Raw genomic sequence first — 25,876 nt, forward strand, 5'->3', positions numbered from 1 at the left:
ACAACTGGATTGCGCAACATTTGACCATTATTCTTTTCAGAATTCCTCAAGCGCTGTCAAATTGTTTGTTAATCATTGCTAGACAACCATTTCCAGGTCTTGCCATGGATTTCCAAGTCGATTTCAGTCAAAAGTGTAGCCAGGCCACTCAGGAACATTCACTGTCTTCTTGGTAAGCAACTCCAGTGTAGATTTGGCCTAGATTTGGCCATCTCCCCGTGTCTGCTACGATTTTTCTTGTGCTTAGCTCCATTACATGTATTTTTTATCCTAAAAAGAACTCCCCAGTCTTTAACGATAACAAGCATACCCATACCATGATGTAGCCACCACTATGCTTGAAAATATGGAGCGTGATACTCAGTAATGTGTTGTATTTTCCCCAAACATAACACTTTTTATTCAGGACAAAAAGTGAATAGCATGTTTCGGGAATACTTGTTTTCTGTTCAGGCTTCCTTCTTTTCACTCTGTCATTTAGGTTAGTATTGTGGAGTAACTAAAATGTTGTTGATCCATCCTCAGTTCTCCTGTCACAGCCATTGAATTCTAACTGTTTTAAAGTCATCATTGGCCTCATGATGAAATCCCTGAGCAGTTTCCTTCAACTCCAGCAACTTTTAGGAAGGACACCTGTATCTTTGTAGTGACTGGGTGTATTGTAACTTGAATAACTTTGCGTGCAATTCCTTTACAGATAAATACAAGCGTCAGAACCTACAGGAGCCACAAAAAGTCAGGTAAACAACCCTTTCCTGTCTCCACCTCCTACTGCCAAATGGAACAACAGCACATAAAACCGTAAATATCAGTAACATTCTGCTTTGTGGAGACTATTTAGTCTATTTTTACAGTGACTTCTTTTCAGTCTGATGTTTAGGCAACCCAATGATTAGGAAATGAAGGCAACAAAAATACACTACATTACCAAAAGTATGTGGACACCTGCATGTCGAACATCTCATTCCAAAATCATGGGCACTGATATGGAATTGGTCATCCTCCCAGTAGCTTCTTACAATCTCACATATAGCATATTATGCATTGCTAATACACTATATTGCTAATACACTGCATTAATATGGAGTTGGTCCCCCTTTGCTGCTATAACAGCCTCCACTCTTCTGGGAAGGTGTTTTTACTAGATGGTGGAACATTGCTGCGTGGACTCTCTTCCATTTAGCCACAAGAGCATGAGTGTGGTCGGGAACTGATGTTGGGTGATTGGGCCTGGCTCCCAGTCGGCTCTCCAATTCATCCCAAAAGTGTTCGATGGGGTTGAGGTCAGGGCTCTGTGCAGGCCAGTCAAGTTCTTCCACACCGATCTCAACAAACAATTTCTGTATGGGCCTCGATTTGTGCACGGGGGGCATTATCATGTTGAAACAGGAATGGGCCTTCCCCAAACTGTTGCCACAAAGTTGGAAGCACAGAATCGTCTAATTTGAAGGGGTGTTCGCATACACTGTATATACAAAAGCATGTTTGCGTCAGCTCAATAAGCTCTTTGTGAAGTAAGTAGGCCTACCGGTAGACTGAAAATATTTGTTCTTGTTCATTGGTCTTTTGGGGGAAATATAGGTAGGCTCTAATATAGATAGAATAGGATTTGTTTTATGAATATTAGTCCACTACTTGAAAGATGTTAGAACTAAATGTGTGATAGGTAATTGAATGAAATAAATCAATGTTTAATATCCTTACTCATAAGAAATAACTATGGAGTTATTAAAGCAAATGTCATAATTTAACTCAAGGACTGCGACCCACCCATGATAGAGGACCCTACAGTCACAACATGGGCAATTCCTCCGTAACAGAAATATGCTGAGTCTCTGATTTAAAATGTATGCAGAACAAAAAACACTGATTTCAAAGTTTAACAAACCATACAGCACAATGACAACTTTGCACAATTCACATAATAAATCATTAAAAACATGTGCAGATGCAAACTTTATCTGCACAGTTCTTACTGTAAATGTATTTTTTATGTATTGAAATTGTTAAAATTATTCCTTGCGCATAGAGTTCTGTGGTTTGTTAAACTTTGAAATCAATAGTTTTGGTTTGGTATACATTTGAAAGAGAAAAATCTAGGTCTCAGCGTAATTCCGTTATATGGAATTGCCCGCATGTAGCTGCGTGTATAGGAATCCACTCGCCTTTCCCTGACGTAACAACAGCTCAAATCAGTAGCCTATGGGAACTCTGAGTTCAGCAACCTGATCATGAAAAGTCGTAAAGGTGTGTGAGAGAGACGAACATTACCTGTTGATTTTCAGAGCGAACGCACGTCGCTCCGCGCTCGCCAAAGACGACATGAGCAGTTTACTCCAGTTCTGCGGTGGTAGCTACAGTTTCCCTGCGGAGTGGTAACTTCTCCTACCGCGCTGCGAGCACAAATGTCATCACAAGCCTCATCTTCGCTGTGGCAGCGTTCTGGGTGGAAACTTCCGCATTTGAAACCTACCCCATCCCAACCAGCCAGACACCGCGGAGTGGGAGGAGATCACACACACACTCTCTCTCTCTCTCTCTCTCTCTCTCATATATATATATATATATCTTTCTCTGCTAGACACGCCCTTGGGTTTGCTTAATAAGCAGTCTGACGTGTGTGTAAGAGAGATAGGGTTTGAGATCGGGAGGGAGATATTGACGTTTTGGAATGCACAAATTGACATAGCCGACTAAACTAAACTCCTCGACTGAGTTGTTCTGAAACTAGTGGGCTGGAGCTTCCGACGTCACATAAAATGAAGTTGTTTTAATACTGATTTTAACATCCTAAGAATAGACCGCAATTAGGTTGGTTGGGATGGGGAAGGTTTCAAAGAGGGCTATTCTTTGGGTGCTGAAATGTAGTAGTTTAAAAAAAATAAAAACATGTTTATGTTATGTTGTAAATTGTGTAGTTGATTTTAATCGGCTAACATTGACATAACCCCATGTGTTTCTGATCTATTCTGATCCTAACAGCTTTTGAAATGTAATTTATAGAAACATGCGCTCTGCACCATCAAGGGTTTAGATCAGTGGAGGCTGCTGAGATGAGGACGGCTCATAATAATGGCTGGAATGGAGCAAATGGTGACCATGTGTTTGATATACTTGATACCATTGCATTGATTCTGCTCCAACCATTGCCACAAGCCCATCCTCCCCAATTAAGGTGCCACCAACCTCCTGTAGTTTAGATCTGACGGGAGTATGATCTTCACTTGATGGGGTCATATATAAGTAGCCTATCAAGGATGAAGTACATCAGAGAGGATATGTGAACAACAACAAACGACGAATGTAGCTTGATTCAAAACAGAATGTGCTGCACTGCAAAACAAAATATATGAGTATTTATTAGAAAGGATACAGCTTTTGTCAGATTTTACTTTTTGTAACTGGTTATCAATTCACAGTTGATTTGATGCATACACAGATTAACAAATGTTAAAGCAAGTGCAGTGAAATTATTGTGTTTCTCGCTCCAGCAGTACCGTAAATATCTAACCGTACAATTAATAACACACAAATAATAAAAGAAAAGATTGAAGAAATTAAGAAATATCTGAACGAGCAATGTTAGAGTCTGGAATATAAATATGTGATGTGTATAGACAGTATTGACAATATACAGTATAAGCAGGAAAAAGGTACAGCAGTAGATATATGGATGAGATTTGTCAATAATACAGTATTTACACATAAAGCAAATAACCAATTAGCTTTATTAGGTTAGGAGAACTTAAGCAGCAGGTTAGGAGAAATAACGTAGCAGCATATCAAAGAAAATAACATTTTATTGGTCACATACACATGGTTAGCAGATGGTATTGATAGTGTAGTGAAATGCTTGCGCTTCTATTTCTGACAGTGCAGCAATATCTAACAAGTAATCAAACAATACCACAACAACTACCTAATACACCCACATCTAAGTAAAGGAATGGAATAAGAATATATACATATAAATACAGTTGAAGTCAGAAGTTTACATACACTTAGGTTGGAGTCATTAAAACTTGTTTTTCAACCACTTTTTCAGCAAGTCGGTTAGGACATCTACTTTGTACATGACACAAGTCATTTTTCCAACAATTGTTTACAGACAGATTATTTCATTTATAATTAACTGTATCACAATTCCAGTGGATCAGAAGTTTACATTCACTAAATTGACTGTGCCATTAAGCAGCTTAGAAAATTCCAGAAAATGATGTCATGGCTTTAGAAGCTTCTGATAGGCTAATTGACATAATTTGAGTCAATTGGAGGTGTACCTGTGGATATATTGCAAGGCCTAACTTCAAACTCAGTGCCTCGTTGCTTGACATCATGGGAAAATCAAAAGAAATCAACCAAAAACAATTGACCTCAACAAGTCTGGTTCATCCTTGGGAGCAATTTCCAAATGCCTGAAGGTACCACGTTCATCTGTACAAACAATAGTATGCAAGTATAAACACCATGGGACCCCACAGCCGTCATACCGCTCAGGAAGGAGATGCGTTCTGTCTCCTAGAGATGAACGTACTTTGGTGCAAAAAGTGCAAATCGATCCCAGAACAACATCAAAGGACCTTGTGAAGATGCTGGAGGAAACGGGTACAAAAGTATCTATATCCACGGTAAAACGAGTCCTATATCGACATAACCTGAAAGGCCGCTCAGCAAGGAAGAAGCCACTGCTCCACAACTGCCATAAAAATCCAGACTATGGTTTGCAACTGTGCATGGGGACAAAGATCATACTTTTTGGAGAAATGTCCTCTGGTCAGATGAAACAAAAATAGAACTGTTTGGCCATAATAACCATCGTTATGTTTGGAGGAAAAAGGGGGATGCTTGCAAGACGAAGAACACCATCCCAACTGTGAAGCACAGGGGTGACAGCATCATGTTGTGGGGGTGCTTTGCTGCAAGAGGGACTGGTGCACTTCACAAAATAGATGGCATCATGAGTGAGGAAAATTATGCAACATGTCAAAACACCAGTTAAAGCTTGGTCACAAATGGGTCTTCCAAATGGACAATGGCCCCAAGCATACTTCCAAAGGTGTGGCAAAATGGCTTAAGGACAACAAAGTCAAGGTATTGGAGTGGCCATCACAAAGCCCTGACCTCAATCCTATAGAAAATGTGTGGGCAGAACTGAAAAGCGTGTGCGAGCAAGGAGGCCTACAAACCTGACTCAGTTACACCAGCTCTGTCAGGAGGAATGGGCCAAAATTCACCCAACTTATTGTGGGAAGCTTGTGGAAGGCTACCTGAAACATTTGACCCAAGTTAAACAATTTAAAGGCAATGCTACCAAATACTAATTGAGTGTATGTAAACTTCAGACCCACTGGGAATGTAATGGAAAAAAATAAAAGCTGAAATAAATCATTCTCTCTACTATTATTCTGACATTTCACATTTTTTAAGTAAAGTGGTGATCCTAACTGACCTAAGACAGGGATCTTTTACTAGGATTAAATATCAGCAATTGTGAAAAACTGAGTTTAAATGTATTTGGCTAAGGTGTATGTAAACTTCCGACTTGAACTGTATATGGATGAGCAATGACTGAGCGGTATAGGCAAGATGCAATAGATGGTACAAAATACAGTATATATATATGCGATGAGTAATGCAAGTTAAGTAAACATTATTAAAGTGACTAGTGATCAATTTATTAAAGTGGCCAATGATTTCAATTCTGTATGAAGGCAGCAGCCTCACTGTGTTAGTGATGGCTGTTTAACAGTCTGACGGCCTTGAGAGAGAATATATTTTTCAGTCTCTCGTCCCAGTTTTGATGCACCTGTCTCGCCTTCTGGATGGTAGCGGGGTGAAAAGGTAGTGGCTCAGGTGGTTGTTGTCCTTGATTATCCTTTTTGGCATTCTGTGACATCGGGTGCTGTAGATGTCCTGGAGGGCAGCCCTGCAGTTTTGGGCGGTGCAGTTGCCGTACCAGGCGGTGCTGCGACCCGACAGGATGCTCTCAATTGTGCATCTGTAAAAGTTTGTGATGATTTTAGGTGACAAGAAAAAAAATCAGCCTCTTGACGTTTAAGAGGCGCTGTTGCACCTTCTTCACCACACTGTCTGTGTGTGATAATTAAGTTAAGGTTAGGGTTAGCTAAAATGCACAAAAAAATATACTTTTTACATCAATTTGACAAAACCTCTAGCCTTTCTATCATGACCAAAATTATGCTGAGGTCAATGGGCAGGGGCACATTGAGATGATTACCCAACGATCCAGTGGCCTGGGGGCCCAGCGAGTGAATTAACCCGCATCGAATAGCTAGGTGAGCGCGCCCTCTACCGTAAAACAATAACTATTTGTTGACGTGACAGCGCAGCTGTACGTTGTTAGTTCATGGTGCAACAATCCTTAGTTAATACGTCGCAATGATTTCGAAGTGTGTAATCTCTTCAAATGACCATAGGCCTACTTATTTGTTCACCAATATTTATTTTACCTAAGTCTCGGAGATATCGGTCTGTCTTGCGGAAAACTTTAACTAGCAATCCCTTTTCTCAGACGGATTGTATATATCGTTGCACACAGCTACCACAAAATTGAAAGGAACACATTACGTAAACATCAGCATGAAAAGAGTTGTTTATCTATAAAATCAAAGATAAAACCAGGTAAACGTAATTCGTCGCCTTGATTTGCTTCACACGGACACTTGTCATATTGATGGGACAGTTTTAAACTCAACAGTGTTCTAGCGTTTCCCTGTGCACGAATGGACAGCAGCAGAGTTAGCTAGCTAGCCTAGCACTAGAAATAGCTAGCTGACTTCACAACACTGTTGGATGCGTTTGAAACGGTCTCACATAACATCTGTCAATCTTACCAATATGTCAGATTCAACCTAAGGTTGTTAGAGCTAATTTAGATCTGCACACGTGATTGAAATTGAATGTTAACGTTTATATTAACTATATGCTAGGCAAGCTAACGTTATAACGCTATCAATACAATACAGATTTACAGATTGTACTGTTTGAACACATAACAGCCATGGATGAGGTTTTAATGGACGAGGATGATGACTGCCCAGAGTTGGTCCCCATCGCAGGAAAGCCTCTCTCACCTGGCGAGCAGATACCTGTGACCATCATCACAGGCTACCTCGGTATGACTGGTGGTTAAGTCTAGTTCCCTCCCCCATGTATACTGCTGTGTTGCCAGAAAATGCTTGAAGGTAGTGCTCATCAATCTTGGTCATCGAGAGATCCGTAATGTGCATGGTTTTGTTCAAGCCTAGCACTTAAACACCTGGTTCAGCTAGCTCACAAATACGTTGATTAGGCCCTAGTTGAATCAGATGTGTTATTGTTGGGCTGGAACAAAAGCCTGACCACCCAGTAGCTCCCCCATGGTCAGGGTTAGTGACTGACAACTGGGATAGAAATCTATAGTAATTACAGTGTGCTATTAATAGAAATCATTCCTCTTCTGCAGACTAACAGTTAATTTATAACCCATATAGGTGCCGGGAAGACGACACTGTTGAACTACATTTTAACTGAGCAACACAATAAGAGAATCGCTGTCATACTCAATGAATTTGGAGAAGGTATGTTCAATTTTGTGGTCTATATAGGTTGCACTATCTCTATTTTTTCATAAAGGTACAAAATGATTTGTTGCTTCATTACAGCTGTTTTGTAACGACATTGTTTTCGATGGTGTGAATGTTTTCTTGTTGGTTGTACCACAGGGTTAAAGGAAAAATGCACCCAAAACCACTCATTGCCATAATTTACAGTGTTATACTAATATGTGAGAACAATATTATTTGGGAACAAATGTTTAATTTTGTTGTTATAATATGGTTGGTAGCAATGTGTTAAAATCGTTGTGGATTTCTCTCGAGCTCAAGTCGACTACAAAACCCACATTGCAATGCTCTCTATGGGCTGGCTAGCTAGTTAGTTTGTTAGGTTGCTAGCTAGCAAACGTAGCTTCACACAATGATACCAAAGTCAATATCAGCATGTGAAATAGCTAGTTAGCTGTAAAATCGCCTAAACAAACTGCACTGTCAATATAGGAGTCAGCAATCTCACCATGTTCAACCTGCAGATCAATGTGCCTCAGAGTGGAGTCTGACATTCGCAACAGCACCAAGCAGTTCACCTTTGAATGAAGAGTCAGACAAATAGGAGAAATGTGTTAGACCTTCTGTTAAATAAAAAAATATGGCTCATTCGAGAGAAGACAGCCTCCCACGTTATGACATCGGCCAGTATTGAAATCTGACATGTATGATAGACGTTTTCACAATCTTAGTCATATTCCAATTAACTGCTAGTGTAGTGAGAGCGGCTTTATTGCAATGCTACGTCGTTCGGGCCTAATCTTTGCCTGCTTGATCTGCAATAGCTCAGATAAACATGAAATGACCCAGGGAATTGATAGAACATCACTCAGAGATGCACAAAAACAATATAACATTCAAAATAGGTGAATCTTTACTTTAAGTGCACTAGGGATCAGCAAAGAGCTCTGTTCAAACCTCGATGAATCCCTTGAGATGCTGCGAGATCCTTTACAGCGCCTAGAATATATCTGTGTTGTGAATGCAAAACTGAACAAAAATATAAACACAACATGCAACAAATTTAAAGATTTTACTGAGTTACAATTCATTAGGCCTTAATCTATGGATTTCACATGATTGGGAGTACAGATACCTTTTTTTTAAAGTAGGGGCGAGGATCAGAAAACCAGTCAGTATCTGGTGTGACCACCATTTGCCTCACACATCTCCTTCATATAGAGTTGATCAGGCTGTTGATTGTGGTCTGTGGAATGTTTTCCCACTCCTCTTCAATGGCTGTGTGAAGTTGCTGGATATTGACGGGAACTGGAACACGCTGTCATACACGTCGATCCAGAGCATCCCAAACATGCTCAATGGGTAACATGTCTGGTGAGTATGCAGGCCAGGGAAGAACTGTGACATTTTTCAGCTTCAAGGAATTGTGTACAGATCCTTGCGACATGGGACCGTGCATTATCATGCTGAAACATGAGGTGATAACGGCGGATGAATAGCATGACAATGGGCCTCAAGATCTCATCATTGTATCTCTGTGCATTCAAATTGCCATCAATAAAATGCAATTGTGTTTGTTTTCGGTAGCTCATTCCTGCCCATACCATAACCCCACCACCACCATGGGGCACCTTGTTCACAAAGTTGACATCAAGAAACCGCTCGCCCACACGATGCCATCTGCCCGGTACAGTTGAACCCGGAATCGTATTGTCCCCCGCACAAGGTGCACCTGTGTAATGATCATGCTGTTTAATCAGCTTATTGATATGCCACACCTATCAAGTGGATGGAAGATCTTGGCAAAGGAGAAATGCTCACTAAAAGGGATATAACACATTTTTTGCATAAAATTTGTGAGTCCAGTCAGCAGAACACCCAGATGTTTACTGCTCTGATAATGATTGTTGTCCCTCATCTGTCCTGTAGGTAGTGCTCTGGAGAAGTCTCTAGCTGTGAGCCAGGCAGGAGAGCTGTATGAGGAATGGTTGGAGCTTAGGAACGGCTGCCTCTGCTGCTCTGTCAAGTATGTATGTTTAACTTCGATGTTAAGTCCCCCATATGGCCTATCCAGGAAATGTTTTACTAATATTTCACTGTCACTAAGTATGAACAAATGTATTTTATAGTTAAGAAATGTGAAATCTCATAGTAAGTAGTTATAGTCATTTCACACCCGTAGTTATAGTCATTTCACACCCGTAGTTATAGTCATTTCACACCCGTAGTTATAGTCATTTCACACCCGTAGTTATAGTCATTTCACACCCGTTGTTATAGTCATTTCACACCCGTAGTTATAGTCATTTCACACCCGTAGTTATAGTCATTTCACACCCGTTGTTATAGTCATTTCACACCCGTTGTTATAGTCATTTCACACCCGTAGTTATAGTCATTTCACACCCGTTGTTATAGTCATTTCACACCCGTAGTTATAGTCATTTCACACCCGTTGTTATAGTCATTTCACACCCGTTGTTATAGTCATTTCACACCCGTTGTTATAGTCATTTCACACCCGTAGTTATAGTCATTTCACACCCGTAGTTATAGTCATTTCACACCCGTTGTTATAGTCATTTCACACCCGTAGTTATAGTCATTTCACACCCGTTGTTATAGTCATTTCACACCCGTAGTTATAGTCATTTCACACCCGTTGTTATAGTCATTTCACACCCGTTGTTATAGTCATTTCACACCCGTTGTTATAGTCATTTCACACCCGTAGTTATAGTCATTTCACACCCGTAGTTATAGTCATTTCACACCCGTAGTTATAGTCATTTCACACCCGTTGTTATAGTCATTTCACACCCGTAGTTATAGTCATTTCACACCCGTAGTTATAGTCATTTCACACCCGTTGTTATAGTCATTTCACACCCGTTGTTATAGTCATTTCACACCCGTAGTTATAGTCATTTCACACCCGTTGTTATAGTCATTTCACACCCGTAGTTATAGTCATTTCACACCCGTTGTTATAGTCATTTCACACCCGTTGTTATAGTCATTTCACACCCGTTGTTATAGTCATTTCACACCCGTAGTTATAGTCATTTCACACCCGTAGTTATAGTCATTTCACACCCGTTGTTATAGTCATTTCACACCCGTTGTTATAGTCATTTCACACCCGTAGTTATAGTCATTTCACACCCGTAGTTATAGTCATTTCACACCCGTTGTTATAGTCATTTCACACCCGTTGTTATAGTCATTTCACACCCGTTGTTATAGTCATTTCACACCCGTAGTTATAGTCATTTCACACCCGTAGTTATAGTCATTTCACACCCGTTGTTATAGTCATTTCACACCCGTTGTTATAGTCATTTCACACCCGTAGTTATAGTCATTTCACACCCGTAGTTATAGTCATTTCACACCCGTAGTTATAGTCATTTCACACCCGTTGTTATAGTCATTTCACACCCGTAGTTATAGTCATTTCACACCCGTTGTTATAGTCATTTCACACCCGTAGTTATAGTCATTTCACACCCGTAGTTAGTCATTTCACACCCGTAGTTATAGTCATTTCACACCCGTTGTTATAGTCATTTCACACCCGTAGTTATAGTAATTTCACACCCGTAGTTATAGTCATTTCACACCCGTAGTTATAGTCATTTCACACCCGTAGTTATAGTCATTTCACACCCGTAGTTATAGTCATTTCACACCCGTAGTTATAGTCATTTCACACCCGTAGTTATAGTCATTTCACACCCGTAGTTATAGTCATTTCACACCCGTAGTTATAGTCATTTCACACCCGTAGTTATAGTCATTTCACACCCGTAGTTATAGTCATTTCACACCCGTAGTTATAGTCATTTCACACCCGTAGTTATAGTCATTTCACACCCGTAGTTATAGTCATTTCACACCCGTTGTTATAGTAATTTCACACCCGTTGTTATAGTAATTCCACACCCGTAGTTATAGTCATTTCACATCCTATTGCCCCACTTTTATTGAATAGGAAATAAATAATATGATTTTCATACATGTATTTTCATCATATGTGTACTATATACTTCAGCTTGTGTCCTAAAAAGTGAGTACACCTCAGCAATTTATAAGTCTTTTTTTACCAGAAAGGTAAAGGTTCCAGACATTTCTTAAACTATGCAACATTACCAGTTATTGTTTATGACCAACTCATGAAAAATAACTATGTTTGGGTATATCTATTTAGGTGGACATCTAAATTCTGCCCATTCATTCAGCTGGTTGAAAGACTGCCACTTGGTCTTAGATAATGTATCCCCTTTTCATTGCATTAGGTTTAAAATCTGGATGGACATCATTCCCTGATGTGAATTGACAATACCTACCATTCCTAATCAATAATTCCCTCCTCTAGAGACAATGGCCTGAAAGCCATAGAAAATCTCATGCAGAAGAAAGGAAAGTTTGACTATATTCTTCTAGAAACGACAGGACTTGCAGATCCAGGTAAGTTACGCACGTCGTGCAAAGCCAAATAAAATCAGTTGAATTAAGTAAACTGTGAATAACTACCCAATATTTGCATTGTGAAAAAAAATGCCACCTGCCACTATTTATAGTAAATGTAGCAATTTATATGACAAGAGAACAACATACCCACCTTTTCAATTGTTAATAATCCATTTTGCCAATATTCTTTTTATTTTATTTTCTTTCACCTTTATTTAACCAGGTAGGGTAGTTGAGAACAAGTTCTCATTTACAACTGAGACCTGACCATTGATGAGGAATGTTAAGCTCACTGGTGTGAGACCACAAAATCAACAAATTCCTCTAAATAGCTCTGCTAATAGCTCTATTTATTCTATGTATTTTTTATTTAACCTTTATTTAACCAGGTAAGCTAGTTGAGAACAAGTTCTCATTTACAACTGCGACCTGGAAGTTATTGAAGATACTGTGATTAAAGAAAAAGGTTAAATTATAAAAAATATATATATATAGGTTCATCATCATTTCTAAACACTTTCTACCTGGTTTTAGTAGTTTTGGTTCAGACTGGAGTATTTTTACTCCCATCAAAAACCTCCTGCGACCAATTCAAAACCTCCTGCGACCAATTCAAAACCTCCTGCGACCAATTCAAAACCTCCTGCGACCAATTCAAAACCTCCTGCGACCAATTCAAAACCTCCTGCGACCAATTCAAAACCTCCTGCGACCAATTCAAAACCTCCTGCGACTTGCAAACCCCAGTTTTACAATCGCTGTTCTTAAAGAACGCTTCACTCTCTGTCAACTCAAATCTGTTTTACTCTCTTATTTGGTTAGAATACAGCTGTACGTTATAGCAACAACAGGTTCACAAGTATACACAGGCAAGTTTCGACAGAAAGTGTAATGTATTTAAATGGCATTTCACTTCATCGGGATGATTCTTGAAGCCTGAGTGCTATTCTTTCTGCTATGCAAATAGATGCCCTCGTATTTTGTGTCGACAGTCAATACTATTCTTGACCTCACAGTTCCAGCATGCTCAACCAAAGCTTTGTGTTGTTGGCCTTACTTTGACTCCAGACGTCCACTTCTAGAACAGTCCAGCTAGTTGAGCTTCTTCTTACTTAAGACCAATAAGACTATTGGGGTGCGGCAAGGGGGTGATATCTGAACAGCCTATTCCCATCAGGACAGGGAAGCCATCAGGCCGCAAACGTTTAGCCAGGGGGGGAAAGGAAATCAATAGGAGGCCATTACGGGGCGAGCCCTGTGACCACTGGAGTGTGTCAATAAGTGACAGGTGTCAGTGGTCCAGAGACACAGCCAGCTACATACCACTGATCCACACATGGGACTGACAGAGCACGCTCCGACCGGGACTCTCCTCACCCCTCCACTCTGTCATTGGCTGAGACAGGCTGGTTATTGATTGAGACAGGGCTGTCATTGGCCCAGACAGGCCTGTCATTCAGAGAGGTCCCAGGGGGCTGGCACCTCCTATTGAGGAAGAGGCTGGCCGGGTGGTGCGTGGGATGCCACTCACAAACAGTGTTTTCATTACTCTCCTATCAAATATTTACCATGCTTTCTTATTCCCGCCTGACGGTTTGACAAAAGTGCATTATGTGAACAAGGTAGGCCTGCTACGGTGACATGGCACTGGAATAACTTCCCCCGTGGAGAAATGGAAATGCCTGGAAGCAATCTAAATGTACCTATGGGGAGAAAAAACAATTGAAAGCTGCTCAAATTAGTTTTATCTGGTCCACTGAGTTCTAGCAGGATGAATGTGGCTGTGCTTGGGGTAGAGGCAAACTGTAATGGTTAGTAAATGTCTCCTGATACTGTTGTTTTACTTCGGTAATGTTCTTAATACTTCTTTAATGTTGCAGTATGCAATCTAAATATCTCTCTAATTCACCCTCTCAGGTGCTGTGGCCTCCATGTTCTGGGTTGACGCAGAACTAGGGAGTGACATCTATCTAGACGGTAAAACAATCTATTTTGTGCTAAATGTGTGTGTTTCAATTGGTGTGTTTAGGAGCTGTCGGTGTGTATTCCATGTGGTGTTCATTGAGGGGTGGGGGAGCACAAGTGGACATAGAAAGTGAGTTGAACACACAAGCTGGACCAAATACCAAAGGGCTGTTGGGTCAGAGTTCATTGAGTAGTGTGTGCACGCCCTCTTATTGTCTTTTCTGATTTTGTTTACAGGTATTGTCACAGTCATTGATGCTAAATACGCAATGCAGGTAAAAGCTCATTCAGACATGGCTGAGTCCGGGTTAATTTGTCTAAATTTACTCTACATTCTCCTGAAAGAAATGGGGCTTTCAAGACAACTGGGAACTTTGAAAAAGATGAGGTTAAATCATGACGTCTGTGTTCTTCAGGTCGGAAAGTCAGAGCTTGAGTAAGATGCCAGAGTTTCTGACTTGGAATTCCAAGTTGTAGGACTGTTTAAAACTGTTTCTCCCAGCTGGATTCAGAGATTCCCAGTTGTTTTGAATGAAAAAGCCACAGCTGAAGTAATTTCCAGTTTATTGTAAAATTGAAAAGTTGACATCACATAACAATCCTCAGAATCTTTCAAACAATCTTGTCTTGTCCGCAAGTTGTAGAGGCTATAGAAAGTTACAAACCCTGTACACACACACACACACACACACACACACACACACACACACACACACACACCACCCTCCCAAACTCAAAGCCTTTAAACACTTTGAAGAGGAGCAGGTCAAATGACACCTGGATAATAGGCTGTAATCTGAGGGTGTCGTGCTTGGCCAGTCAACACGTTCACGGCCTAGGTGCCACCTCGGCCTTCACAAAGAGGAAGAGGGGGAAGAGGAGCGAGAGAGAGGATGATTGAAACTGAAGGGGTAATTGATATCAGAGCAGATCACTCTAATGGGACTGTCACACCCCCTAACCCCCCTTTCTCCACTCCTCTGCTCCTGAAATACTCTTCTGACTGGGGACAGATGAGAACTCAAGTCCCAGGCCTCTCACTCACCATCAGGCCCCAGGCTCAGGGGTATGGTGATGGAGGAAGGTGATTTAATAGTGGTGGTCATTGTATTTAGTTTTTGATTTCCATCACTCGCTAGGCCAGAGCTGAGGGACATCCACTGACAGGTTGATGTTTAGGGGTCAGGAGAAGAGGTTACGATCCCTAGTCCCTATGTTATTACATATTTCACTCAGGAGATGAAACCAGCGCTGTCTCCATCCCCGTTGCAGGGGCAGGACACAAATAGAAAATGAATCTGATTTATCTCCTGGTTTCAGCAGGTGATTTCTTGTATCATAGGTTGGATTGATGAGGGTAGTTCATGTTCTTCTCTTCATTTTGGGGATGTCACTTTTTGTGTCAGTTTTGGTCCATTTATCTACTCTTCAATCCCAGGGCTGAATCAAGTTTGAAATACAGTTAAAGGTGAAAACTAGCTTAGACTTTCTTTTGCGTCAGTGGACTGGAGGATAGTGACTTGTCAGAACAGAAAATTGGTCTCACTAACTTTGGTTAATGAATTATCTTCCTGCAGCATCTGACAGAAGAGAAACCAGAGGGACTGGTCAATGAAGCAGCTAGGTATGCTATGTCTGTCTGTCTGAGTACAGGAAGGAAACATGTTTTATACACACAGCTAGGTATGCTATGTCTGTCTGTCTGAGTACAGGAAGGAAACATGTTTTATACACACAGCTAGGTATGCTATGTCTGTCTGTCTGAGTACAGGAAGGAAACATGTTTTATACACACAGCTAGGTATGCTATGTCTGTCTGTCTGAGTACAGGAAGGAAACATGTTTTATACACACAGCTAGGTATGCTATGTCTGTCTGTCTGAGTACAGGAAGGAAACATGTTTTATACACACAGCTAGGTATGCTATGTCTGTCTGTCTGAGTACAGGAAGGAAACATGTTTTATACACACAGCTAGGTATGCTATGTCTGTCTGTCTATGTCTTTCCTGCTGTCCCATCAGTCCTCTGGTGGTGTTGGTGATCCTACAGAGAGGAATGTCTATACACTGCTCTCTGTTTCTACTGCTGTTTTCCTCTCCAACATAATAGGGGTCCCATTTGAGTGTGGCACGTCCTTTACAATGCCACACACACACACACCTCAGGAGGGCTTGGGAACACCAGTGGAACACCATGCAGATTTGTAAAGGTTACTATATTGGTTTTACTGTTGTATGTGCAGGCAGATCGCCCTGGCAGACCTTACCATCATCAATAAGACTGACCTGGTGAATGGAGAAGAGCTCAACCACCTCAGAGACACCGTCAGGTGACCACTCGTCTCTTTTTACAGAGCTTTTTACGAATACACTGTTCTGTTTGAAAGAATATTCAAGTGAGGATCTGTTTCCATTTGTAGTTTTGCTCTTTGATAGTTCAGATCAGATGTGTGATTCCCTTATGTAAATGTATGTAACGTCATCATAAACATCTTCCCTCTAAAGGTCTATAAATGGTCTGGTCAAGATTCTGGAATGTCAGAAGTCAAGGTGGGTTGGTTCATTTGGCCTATATGAACGTTGGATGGTGATTGTCTACTGTAGCCCTACTCTGACCTGGAGCCATAACCCGACATGGAGACACAGCCCTGCTTCATGTCACAGGGGTTTTACTATGACTATTTTTAACACATAAAACTCTCTCACACCCAAACTTATCCCTTTGCATGTTTTTCCAGCTTTGTTCTTGTAAAACAGATGAAACGTATCATCCATGACTTGTATTTGAGCCCCCCCTACACAGACACAACCCCCAATCCTAGGGTTTCCCGTTACCCACAAATCCTTGCTCTCTGACCCCTCTGACGCCCAACCAGGCACCACCCATTCTGTGTCTGTGAGTTATAAGACACAAGTAGGTGCTGGCTGGGTAATGAAATCAGTGCTGCTCTGCATGTATCAAAGGCAGGATGTCTCTCTCTCAGATCCACTCTGCACCCCAGAGATACTACAGAGAACATGAAAGCCCAAAACAGATAGGGGGCTAACCAGAACAACATTCCCACAGCTCCTGTCCTCCATGTGTCAATGGTTCTCTGTGGACTGGATATTAAAGGGGCAATCTGCGGTTAAAACAATAACAAATGGAGGTATAAGTCGCAGATTGCCCCATTAAATGGTTAATAACAAAACAGATGAGTCCTATCCAGTCCAGTGGTATTGTGACATCAACATTGATGCTTTCATTACAATTGCATGTTCAAATCAAAGCGTAGTTGCACCTCTAAGTTGACCCACAGTGTTATAATGAAACCAGAAATTAGCCATGTTTTACTTGTTGACCTGTTTATCTTACTTGTTTCTCTAGGGTGGACTTATCTCAAGTTCTGGATTTGCATTCCTTTGACAACAAGGATGGAGTTAAGTAAGTGTCTTCAGTACAGTGTGGCTTTGAATCAATAGCACTCTCAACCCCATTCTAAACCACTCTCAACCCCATTCTAAACCACTCTCAACCCCATTCTAAACCACTCTCAACCCCATTCTAAACTACTCTCAACCCCATTCTAAACCACTCTCAACCCCATTCTAAAGCCCTCTCAACCCCGTTCTAAACCACTCTCAACCCTGTTCTAAACCACTCTCAACCCCGTTCTAAACCACTCTCAACCCCATTCTAAAGCCCTCTCAACCCCGTTCTAAAGCCCTCTCAACCCCGTTCTAAAGCCCTCTCAACCCCGTTCTAAAGCCCTCTCAACCCCGTTCTAAACCACTCTCAACCCCGTTCTAAACCACTCTCAACCCCGTTCTAAACCACTCTCAATCCCGTTCTAAACCACTCTCAACCCCGTTCTAAACCACTCAACCCCGTTCTAAACCACTCTAAACCCCGTTCTAAAGCCCTCTCAACCCCGTTCTAAACCCCTATCAACCCCATTATTAACCACACTCAACCCCGTTCTAAACCACTCTCAACCCCGTTCTAAACCACTCTCAACCCCGTTCTAAACCACTCTCAACCCCGTTCTAAACCACTCTCAACCCCGTTCTAAACCACTCTCAACCCCGTTCTAAACCACTCTCAACCCCGTCCTAAACCCCTCTCGACCACATTCTAAACCCCTCTCGACCCCGTTGTAAACCACTCTCGACCCCGTTGTAAACCACTCTCGACCCCGTTGTAGACCACTCTCTACCCCGTTCTAAACCACTCTCAAACCCGTTCTAAACTACTCTCAACCCCGTTCTAAACCACTCTCAACCCCGTTCTAAACCACTCTCTACCCCGTTCTAAACCACTCTCTACCCCGTTCTAAACCACTCTCAACCCCGTTCTAAACCACTCTCAACCCCGTTCTAAACCACTCTCAACCCCGTTCTAAACCACTCTCTACCCCGTTCTAAACCACTCTCAACCCCGTTCTAAATCACTCTCAACCCCGTTCTAAACCACTCTCTACCCCATTATTAACCCCGTTCTAAACCACTCTCAACCCCGTTCTAAACCACTCTCAACCCCGTTCTAAACCACTCTCAACCCCGTTCTAAACCACTCTCAACCCCGTTCTAAACCACTCTCAACCCCGTTCTAAACCACTCTCAACCCCGTTCGAAACCACTCTCAACCCCGTTCTAAACCACTCTCTACTCCGAAAAGGTTTCTTAGGGGACAGTAGTTATGAGCAGTGAATATTTATAGTTGTTACCCTTCTAACCATGGCAGTGCAGCAGCCTGTACAGAGTTGCTGTTGTTGACCATGTTTCCCTGTAATGAAGGGCCCAGGCTATAGAGGGGTTGGTGAATTGTAGGACCATGGGGGGTTCCTCATTGTTACCACAGTAAAACAGCAGTAAAAGCTCCAACATGTGAATGGAGTCACTGGTGGTAAACCTCTCTTCACATGAATGGAGTCACTGGTGGTAAACCTCTCTTCACATGAATGGAGTCATTGGTGGTAAACCTCTCTTCACATGAATGGAGTCATTGGTGGTAAACCTCTCTTCACACGAATGGAGTCATTGGTGGTAAACCTCTCTTCACATGAATGGAGTCATTAGTGGTAAACCTCTCTTCACATGAATGGAGTCATTAGTGGTAAACCTCTCTTCACATGAATGGAGTCATTGGTGGTAAACCTCTCTTCACACGAATGGAGTCATTGGTGGTAAACCTCTCTTCACACGAATGGAGTCATTGGTGGTAAACCTCTCTTCACATGAATGGAGTCATTAGTGGTAAACCTCTCTTCACATGAATGGAGTCATTAGTGGTAAACCTCTCTTCACACGAATGGAGTCATTGGTGGTAAACCTCTCTTCACACGAATGGAGTCATTGGTGGTAAACCTCTCTTCACATGAATGGAGTCATTAGTGGTAAACCTCTCTTCACATGAATGGAGTCATTGGTGGTAAACCTCTCTTCACATGAATGGAGTCATTGGTGGTAAACCTCTTCACACGAATGGAGTCATTGGTGGTAAACCTCTCTTCACATGAATGGAGTCATTGGTGGTAAACCTCTTCACATGAATGGAGTCGTTGGTGGTAAACCTCTCTTCACATGAATGGAGTCATTGGTGGTAAATCTCTCTTCACATGAATGGAGTCATTGGTGGTAAACCTCTCTTCACGTGAATGGAGTCATTGGTGGTAAACCTCTCTTCACATGAATGGAGTCATTGGTGGTAAACCTCTTCACATGAATGGAGTCGTTGGTGGTAAACCTCTCTTCACATGAATGGAGTCATTGGTGGTAAACCTCTCTTCACATGAATGGAGTCATTGGTGGTAAACCTCTTCACACGAATGGAGTCATTGGTGGTAAACCTCTCTTCACATAAATGGAGTCATTGGTGGTAAACCTCTTCACATGAATGGAGTCGTTGGTGGTAAACCTCTCTTCACATGAATGGAGTCGTTGGTGGTAAACCTCTCTTCATATGAATGAAGTCATTGGTGGTAAACCTCTTCACATGAATGGAGTCGTTGGTGGTAAACCTCTCTTCACATGAATGGAGTCATTGGTGGTAAACCTCTTCACATGAATGGAGTCATTGGTGGTAAACCTCTTCACATGAATGGAGTCATTGGTGGTAAACCTCTCTTCACATGAATGGAGTCATTGGTGGTAAACCTCTTCACATGAATGGAGTCATTGGTGGTAAACCTCTCTTCACATGAATGGAGTCATTGGTGGTAAATCTCTCTTCACATGAATGGAGTCGTTGGTGGTAAACCTCTCTTCACATGAATGGAGTCATTGGTGGTAAACCTCTTCACATGAATGGAGTCATTGGTGGTAAACCTCTCTTCACATGAATGGAGTCATTGGTGGTAAACCTCTTCACATGAATGGAGTCATTGGTGGTAAACCTCTCTTCACATGAATGGAGTCATTGGTGGTAAACCTCTTCACATGAATGGAGTCATTGGTGGTAAACCTCTCTTCACATGAATGGAGTCATTGGTGGTAAACCTCTCTTCACATGAATGGAGTCATTGGTGGTAAACCTCTCTTCACATGAATGGAGTCATTGGTGGTAAACCTCTCTTCACATGAATGGAGTCGTTGGTGGTAAACCTCTTCACACGAATGGAGTCATTGGTGGTAAACCTCTTCACACGAATGGAGTCATTGGTGGTAAACCTCTTCACACGAATGGAGTCATTGGTGGTAAACCTCTTCACACGAATGGAGTCATTGGTGGTAAACCTCTCTTCACATGAATGGAGTCATTGGTGGTAAACCTCTCTTCACATGAATGGAGTCATTGGTGGTAAACCTCTCTTCACATGAATGGAGTCATTGGTGGTAAACCTCTTCACATGAATGGAGTCATTGGTGGTAAACCTCTTCACATGAATGGAGTCATTGGTGGTAAACCTCTCTTCACATGAATGGAGTCATTGGTGGTAAACCTCTCTTCACATGAATGGAGTCATTGGTGGTAAACCTATTCACATGAATGGAGTCATTGGTGGTAAACCTCTCTTCACATGAATGGAGTCATTGGTGGTAAACCTCTCTTCACGTGAATGGAGTCATTGGTGGTAAACCTCTCTTCACATGAATGGAGTCATTGGTGGTAAACCTCTTCACATGAATGGAGTCATTGGTGGTAAACCTCTTCACATGAATGGAGTCATTGGTGGTAAACCTCTCTTCACATGAATGGAGTCATTGGTGGTAAACCTCTTCACATGAATGGAGTCATTGGTGGTAAACCTCTCTTCACATGAATGGAGTCATTGGTGGTAAACCTCTCTTCACATGAATGGAGTCATTGGTGGTAAACCTCTCTTCACATGAATGGAGTCATTGGTGGTAAACCTCTCTTCACATGAATGGAGTCATTGGTGGTAAACCTCTCTTCACATGAATGGAGTCATTGGTGGTAAACCTCTCTTCACATGAATGGAGTCATTGGTGGTAAACCTCTCCTCACATGAATGGAGTCATTGGTGGTAAACCTCTTCACACGAATGGAGTCATTGGTGGTAAACCTCTCTTCACATGAATGGAGTAATTGATGTTTTCTCTTCTCCCATCCAGCTGCAGAGGATTAGAGGTGTGTGTGTGTGTGTGTGTGTGTGTGTGTGTGTGTGTGTGTGTGTGTGTGTGTGTGTGTGTGTGTGTGTGTGTGTGTAATGATCCCTGAGGAGAGTCATCTAAGTACACAGCCCCTTTCCTCTGCCTTCCTCCCCTCCCTGACCCCCCCCAGAGCATACGCTGGCTGTTTGAAGTGACCCCCCACCGGTCCACGTGTGGCACTAGCAGCAGAGAGGGCTCAAGCTGCTCGACATTGTTTGTCCTCCTTGAGGGGTCAAGGGGGCTAGGTGGAGGAACAACAGGATGGCATCGGGGGCGTGGGTTTCCAGAGTTTACAGCCGATCTCCTCTCTCTTCAAATGCCCCAACACACATACACACAAACCAATAATGTATACAACCTATTTTGTAAGTGTGGACACTACAACTGTTCATTGCTGTACCCCTTGACATCGGAAAATACCTTTCTTCACGTAGACATATAAAACCACAGAATGGTTGACAAACTCTAGGAATACCATATTCATTTCACAGGTAGATGCTTCCAGATTGTAGAATAAGCCATGTGTCTGCATGGTTAGTTGTCATGTAATCAAAGATACTGCAGAAAAACTTCAAACCTGTTTGTTCTTTATCTCACAGCTTGGTAGAAAAGCTACAGCTTGTGAAAACAACAAGACCACATCTGGATAAGGTAAGGGGCGGCAGGGGAGCCTAGTGGTTAGAGTGTTGGTCTAGTAACCGGAAGCTTATGTCTGCTCTATCCGTATCTTGAACAATATGTTTTTGGTCTCGTTTTTTTGATCGGCTGCCCGCAATCAGGCGTTTTATAGAAAAGGAATGAGGGGCGGCAGGGTAGCCTTGTGGTTAGAGTGTTGGGCTAGCAACCGGAAGGTTGCAAGTTCAAATCCCCGAGCTGACAAGGTACAAATCTGTCGTTCTGCCCCTGAACAGGCAGTTAACCCACTGTTCCGAGGCCGTCATTGAAAATAAGAATTTGTTCTTAACTGACTTGCCTAGTTAAATAAAGGTAAAATAAAAGAAATAAAAAAATAAAATTGTTGTGTAATCAACAACCACAGGGTTGGGGTCAATTATATTTTAATTCAGTGGGTGAAAAGTAGAAAATAATGGGTGATTTTTCTATTTATTTATTGAATTTCTGTTCACTATTATATTATAATGGAATCGACTTGCTGTGTATGTAGTGAGCTAGGGAGACAGTCCTGGGGCAGAGTGTGGTCCCTAATGCCTTCAGGGGATGACACACTAGTGAAAAGTCCCTACCCTACTGTTTTTGTGCTGAGGCCCATTTAAATCTTTTGAAGTCGACTATTTTATTTAACCTTTATTTAACTAGGAAAGTCAGTTAAGAACAAATTCTTATTTACAATGACCTCATACCCCGGCCAAACCCGGACGACACTGGGCCAATTGTGCGCCGCCCTATGGGATTCCCAATCACGGCAGGATGTGATACAGCCTTGATTCGAACCAGGGACTGTAGTGGTTCCTCTTGCACTGAGATGCAGAGCCTCAGACCACTGCGCCACTCGTGAGCCCATTGGTAAACCAGGATACATTTTTAGTCTGTGACCCAAAAGGGGATCACTAGGGGAAGCACTGGGGTTGGCTGCTCATGGGTAGAATGAGACCGGCTTGGTTTGGCATTGGTCTTCACTTTTCAGTCATGTTTGCACCTCACGGGGGGTTAATGGCTGCATTGTAATCTGGTTTAGCCAGGACTCCTTTCCCGCATAAAGCTGAACCGCCCTTGTTATCCCCCTTCTTCCCCCGTAGGTCCAACCCCCCCTCCAAGTTGCTCTTTTCATGCTAATAAGAGCGCTGTTTTTCTGTTGTTATACCAAATAAAAAAGGAAGTGTGTAACCTTACCACTTCCACACAATGCCCTAAATGTCTGCAAAGTGCCCTTGTTATGCTGTAAGGAAGTATACAGCGGAGGGAGGGAGGGTAAAGAAGGGTGTCAGCTGGTTTACGGTGTTCGATAGAGTTGAGCTTTTTGACGCGTTCATTGACAGTCATCGGTAGCACTTAAAATGTGGTGTGACAATGGCATTGGGTTGAATGGTTAACAATATGCTGGTTCCTTTCCTTAAGCAGTTTATATTAATCAAAGCATTTTTATTTTATTTAGCAATATGCATGCAAAGATTTTGTTTTTCAAATAAGTTTGATTTCAATCATAAAATAGTCAGTTTCAGAGCAATCATTTCAAGCACAATAGCTAGTTTACATTTAATTGCTTTTACACTTCAACAATATTAACCCTGTGCTGTACGGGTTTTTCCTCTCCAGAGTATTCTGACAGTGACATTTGAAGTAGCTGGGAGTCTCTCAGAGGATGTTTTGAATGTCTTCATCCAGGTTAGCATACACATTAACACTGTTATTCAGCATGATCATTACAATGGACCTTTCTTTTCTGCCAACGTGAGTTTGACGTGCCACCTAAAATCCCTGCTTCATCAGGAGATGGAGACACATCTCTATCATTGTTTTTAAATGGGTTATTCTCATTAAGACTATAAGGTCCATGAAAGAAACCTTGTCTTTTCACATCAGAAACATTCCGTTTTACAAAAGATTGCTTCTTTCCAGGATCTTCTGTGGGAGAAAGCATTCAAGAACCAAGCTGGGCTTCCCATGATTGTCATTCGCTTGAAGGTGAAACACATATATATATATATATATATATATATATTATATATATATATATATGCCATTTAGCTGACGCTTTTTAGTTTATCCTAGTCAGTGGTTTTCAATAGGCATCCCTGTGGTAATGCAGTGCGTACATTTATTTGCAGTACGCCCTCCATGCATTCATTGATGTAAATGGGAGATGTTATTGGACAAACATTTCATATGACAGCAGATTTCAAGTTTCAGTCCTTTGTGTGTATTGATTTCTGGACACTGTAGGTATGTCTCAGTCTGAATGATAGTGTGCTCGTGTGTGTGTTGGCTATCCTAGGGGATCGTGTCCATCGCAGGTAAAGCCAAGCAGGTGATGTTGCAGGGGGTCCATGAACTCTACGAGCTGGATGAGACTCCACAGGTGTGGGGGGAGGAGCCTAGGGTCAACCGCCTCGTCTTCATAGGTCAGCTGTGTTTGTGCGTGTGTGTGTTAATGCATTCAATGCTTTACTCAATAAAGCCTGACCAAGGCATCCTTTGTATCCCCCCTCACCCCTACAGGGAGAAACCTGGACAGAGAGATCCTACAGGAACAGTTCATCTTAACAGTACTGAAAGTGGGGGACAGGACCTAAACAAGAACCCCACCCCTCTCTCCTCACAGTGAACTATTACTGTTTTTTTCTGATACACTCCACACAATGAAACGCCTACTGTACCTGCAGTAATCCTCATCACTGTGGAGTGTTCCAGTTCAGTCCAGAAGTACCTCAAAACGTTATGGTATTTACTATTAACAATGATTACAGGCCAAACCTCCACAGTACAGTACAGTCAGGCTATACATAGTGTGTAGTCTCTTAACTCTTGGGTGTAATTGGATCACTTGCTGATGAGGCAAATGCTACGAGGAAACATTAGATTAGTGTGTGAGTGGACTCAATCCATCATCAACACCATTACCCAGTCATACACTCTCCACTCAATCAAGATAAAAAGACAATTAGAAAATAGAGAAGTAAATAGTGCCCTTACTATCATTTTCTTTGTAAATTATGTTTAACTTTGGAAACTCCAAACACCCATAACCTGTTAATTGAAAGCATGAGTGCATTCATCAATAGTTTTGCTGTGTTTAAAAACTTCACCAACAACTTACAGATAAGGTTTTGGACAGGCTAAGGCTTTTATCACATCTTATCTCAACTGGTGCACCACAAAATTAGGCTGTCTGTAAATGTCAACATGCTTGACTACTTGATGGGGTGTTTCAATTATTGAAATAAAGAAAAATTATTAAGTAATCTGATTTAATGTTTTGAGTTTACAATATTTTATGTTTATATTTCGCAATTATTACAAAAAGTATTGCCTGGCATTTTCTTGTAATTCGCTTGTTCAATAATTGTGAACTATGAATTGATATAAACTTTGAAACTCGAGTGGTCTTGTCTGGAGGTGTTTGACGAAGGTGCGTAAATCCAATGCAATATTCCACAACGTGCTTAAAATGTTTCAAGCATATTAACTAACGCCTTGGTTTTATTGTTTTGAAGTGACAGAGTTGCATGGGGTCCCCGTTCATTTTCTGAATCGCCAAGAAGTATGCAGACAAGTCTTGGTCAAGGAATTTGCAATAGTAGTGAAAAACTGTAAACTAAAA

General features: G+C 41.7%; 2 protein-coding genes and 1 long non-coding RNA gene across 7 annotated transcripts in view; 1 reads left to right on the forward strand and 2 right to left on the reverse strand.

Moving 5' to 3' along the window:
• Window positions 1–2,450, reverse strand: part of LOC118378713 (dedicator of cytokinesis protein 8-like) — a 132,347-nt gene extending 129,897 nt beyond the window's left edge. For 3 of the 4 annotated variants that reach the window (XM_052479090.1, XM_052479089.1, XM_052479088.1), the window contains exon 1: window positions 2,272–2,442. In XM_052479090.1, coding sequence (XP_052335050.1) covers window positions 2,272–2,324 — 53 coding nt within the window. In that variant the 5' untranslated portion in view covers window positions 2,325–2,442. Of the gene's footprint in view, window positions 1–2,271 lie in introns of all 4 variants that reach the window. The other variant, XM_052479092.1, reaches the window with a different exon arrangement.
• Window positions 2,451–6,342: 3,892 nt separating this feature from the next.
• Window positions 6,343–25,522, forward strand: cbwd (COBW domain containing). 2 transcript variants are annotated; one of them, XM_035763491.2, is made up of 16 exons: window positions 6,343–6,642; window positions 7,020–7,136; window positions 7,494–7,580; window positions 9,495–9,591; window positions 11,944–12,035; window positions 13,956–14,015; window positions 14,241–14,278; window positions 15,581–15,627; window positions 16,248–16,334; window positions 16,510–16,554; window positions 17,372–17,428; window positions 22,197–22,248; window positions 23,872–23,940; window positions 24,175–24,240; window positions 24,551–24,677; window positions 24,775–25,522. In XM_035763491.2, the coding sequence occupies exons 2-16, from the start codon at window positions 7,022–7,024 to the stop codon at window positions 24,846–24,848; spliced, it is 1,113 nt and encodes a 370-aa protein (XP_035619384.1). In that variant the 5' UTR covers window positions 6,343–6,642; window positions 7,020–7,021; the 3' UTR covers window positions 24,849–25,522. The 2 variants fall into 2 exon arrangements, with proteins under 2 accessions (XP_035619384.1, XP_035619383.1); XM_035763490.2 differs by having other exon boundaries at window positions 6,344–6,642; window positions 6,987–7,136.
• LOC127911722 (uncharacterized) lies at window positions 18,838–21,719 on the reverse strand. Its single transcript, XR_008079079.1, has 8 exons — window positions 21,267–21,719; window positions 20,719–21,163; window positions 20,414–20,551; window positions 20,243–20,380; window positions 20,004–20,172; window positions 19,730–19,799; window positions 19,141–19,523; window positions 18,838–19,105 (listed from the first exon to the last, which is right to left on the reverse strand). It is a non-coding gene; the product is annotated as an uncharacterized LOC127911722 (long non-coding RNA).
• Window positions 25,523–25,876: the final 354 nt, after the last annotated feature.

The sequence above is a fragment of the Oncorhynchus keta genome, chromosome 25 (assembly GCF_023373465.1).
Source record: "Oncorhynchus keta strain PuntledgeMale-10-30-2019 chromosome 25, Oket_V2, whole genome shotgun sequence".
NCBI classification, from domain to species: domain Eukaryota; kingdom Metazoa; phylum Chordata; class Actinopteri; order Salmoniformes; family Salmonidae; genus Oncorhynchus; species Oncorhynchus keta.

Bases quoted from the DNA above. Each gene is read 5' to 3' on its own strand.
- cbwd (XM_035763491.2), top strand. From the start codon at position 7,022: ATGGATGAGGTTTTAATGGACGAGGATGATGACTGCCCAGAGTTGGTC. The intron at 7,581-9,494 runs GTATGTTCAATT...TCTGTCCTGTAG, and splicing joins ACTCAATGAATTTGGAGAAG to GTAGTGCTCTGGAGAAGTCT. The intron at 23,941-24,174 runs GTTAGCATACAC...GCTTCTTTCCAG, and splicing joins TTTTGAATGTCTTCATCCAG to GATCTTCTGTGGGAGAAAGC.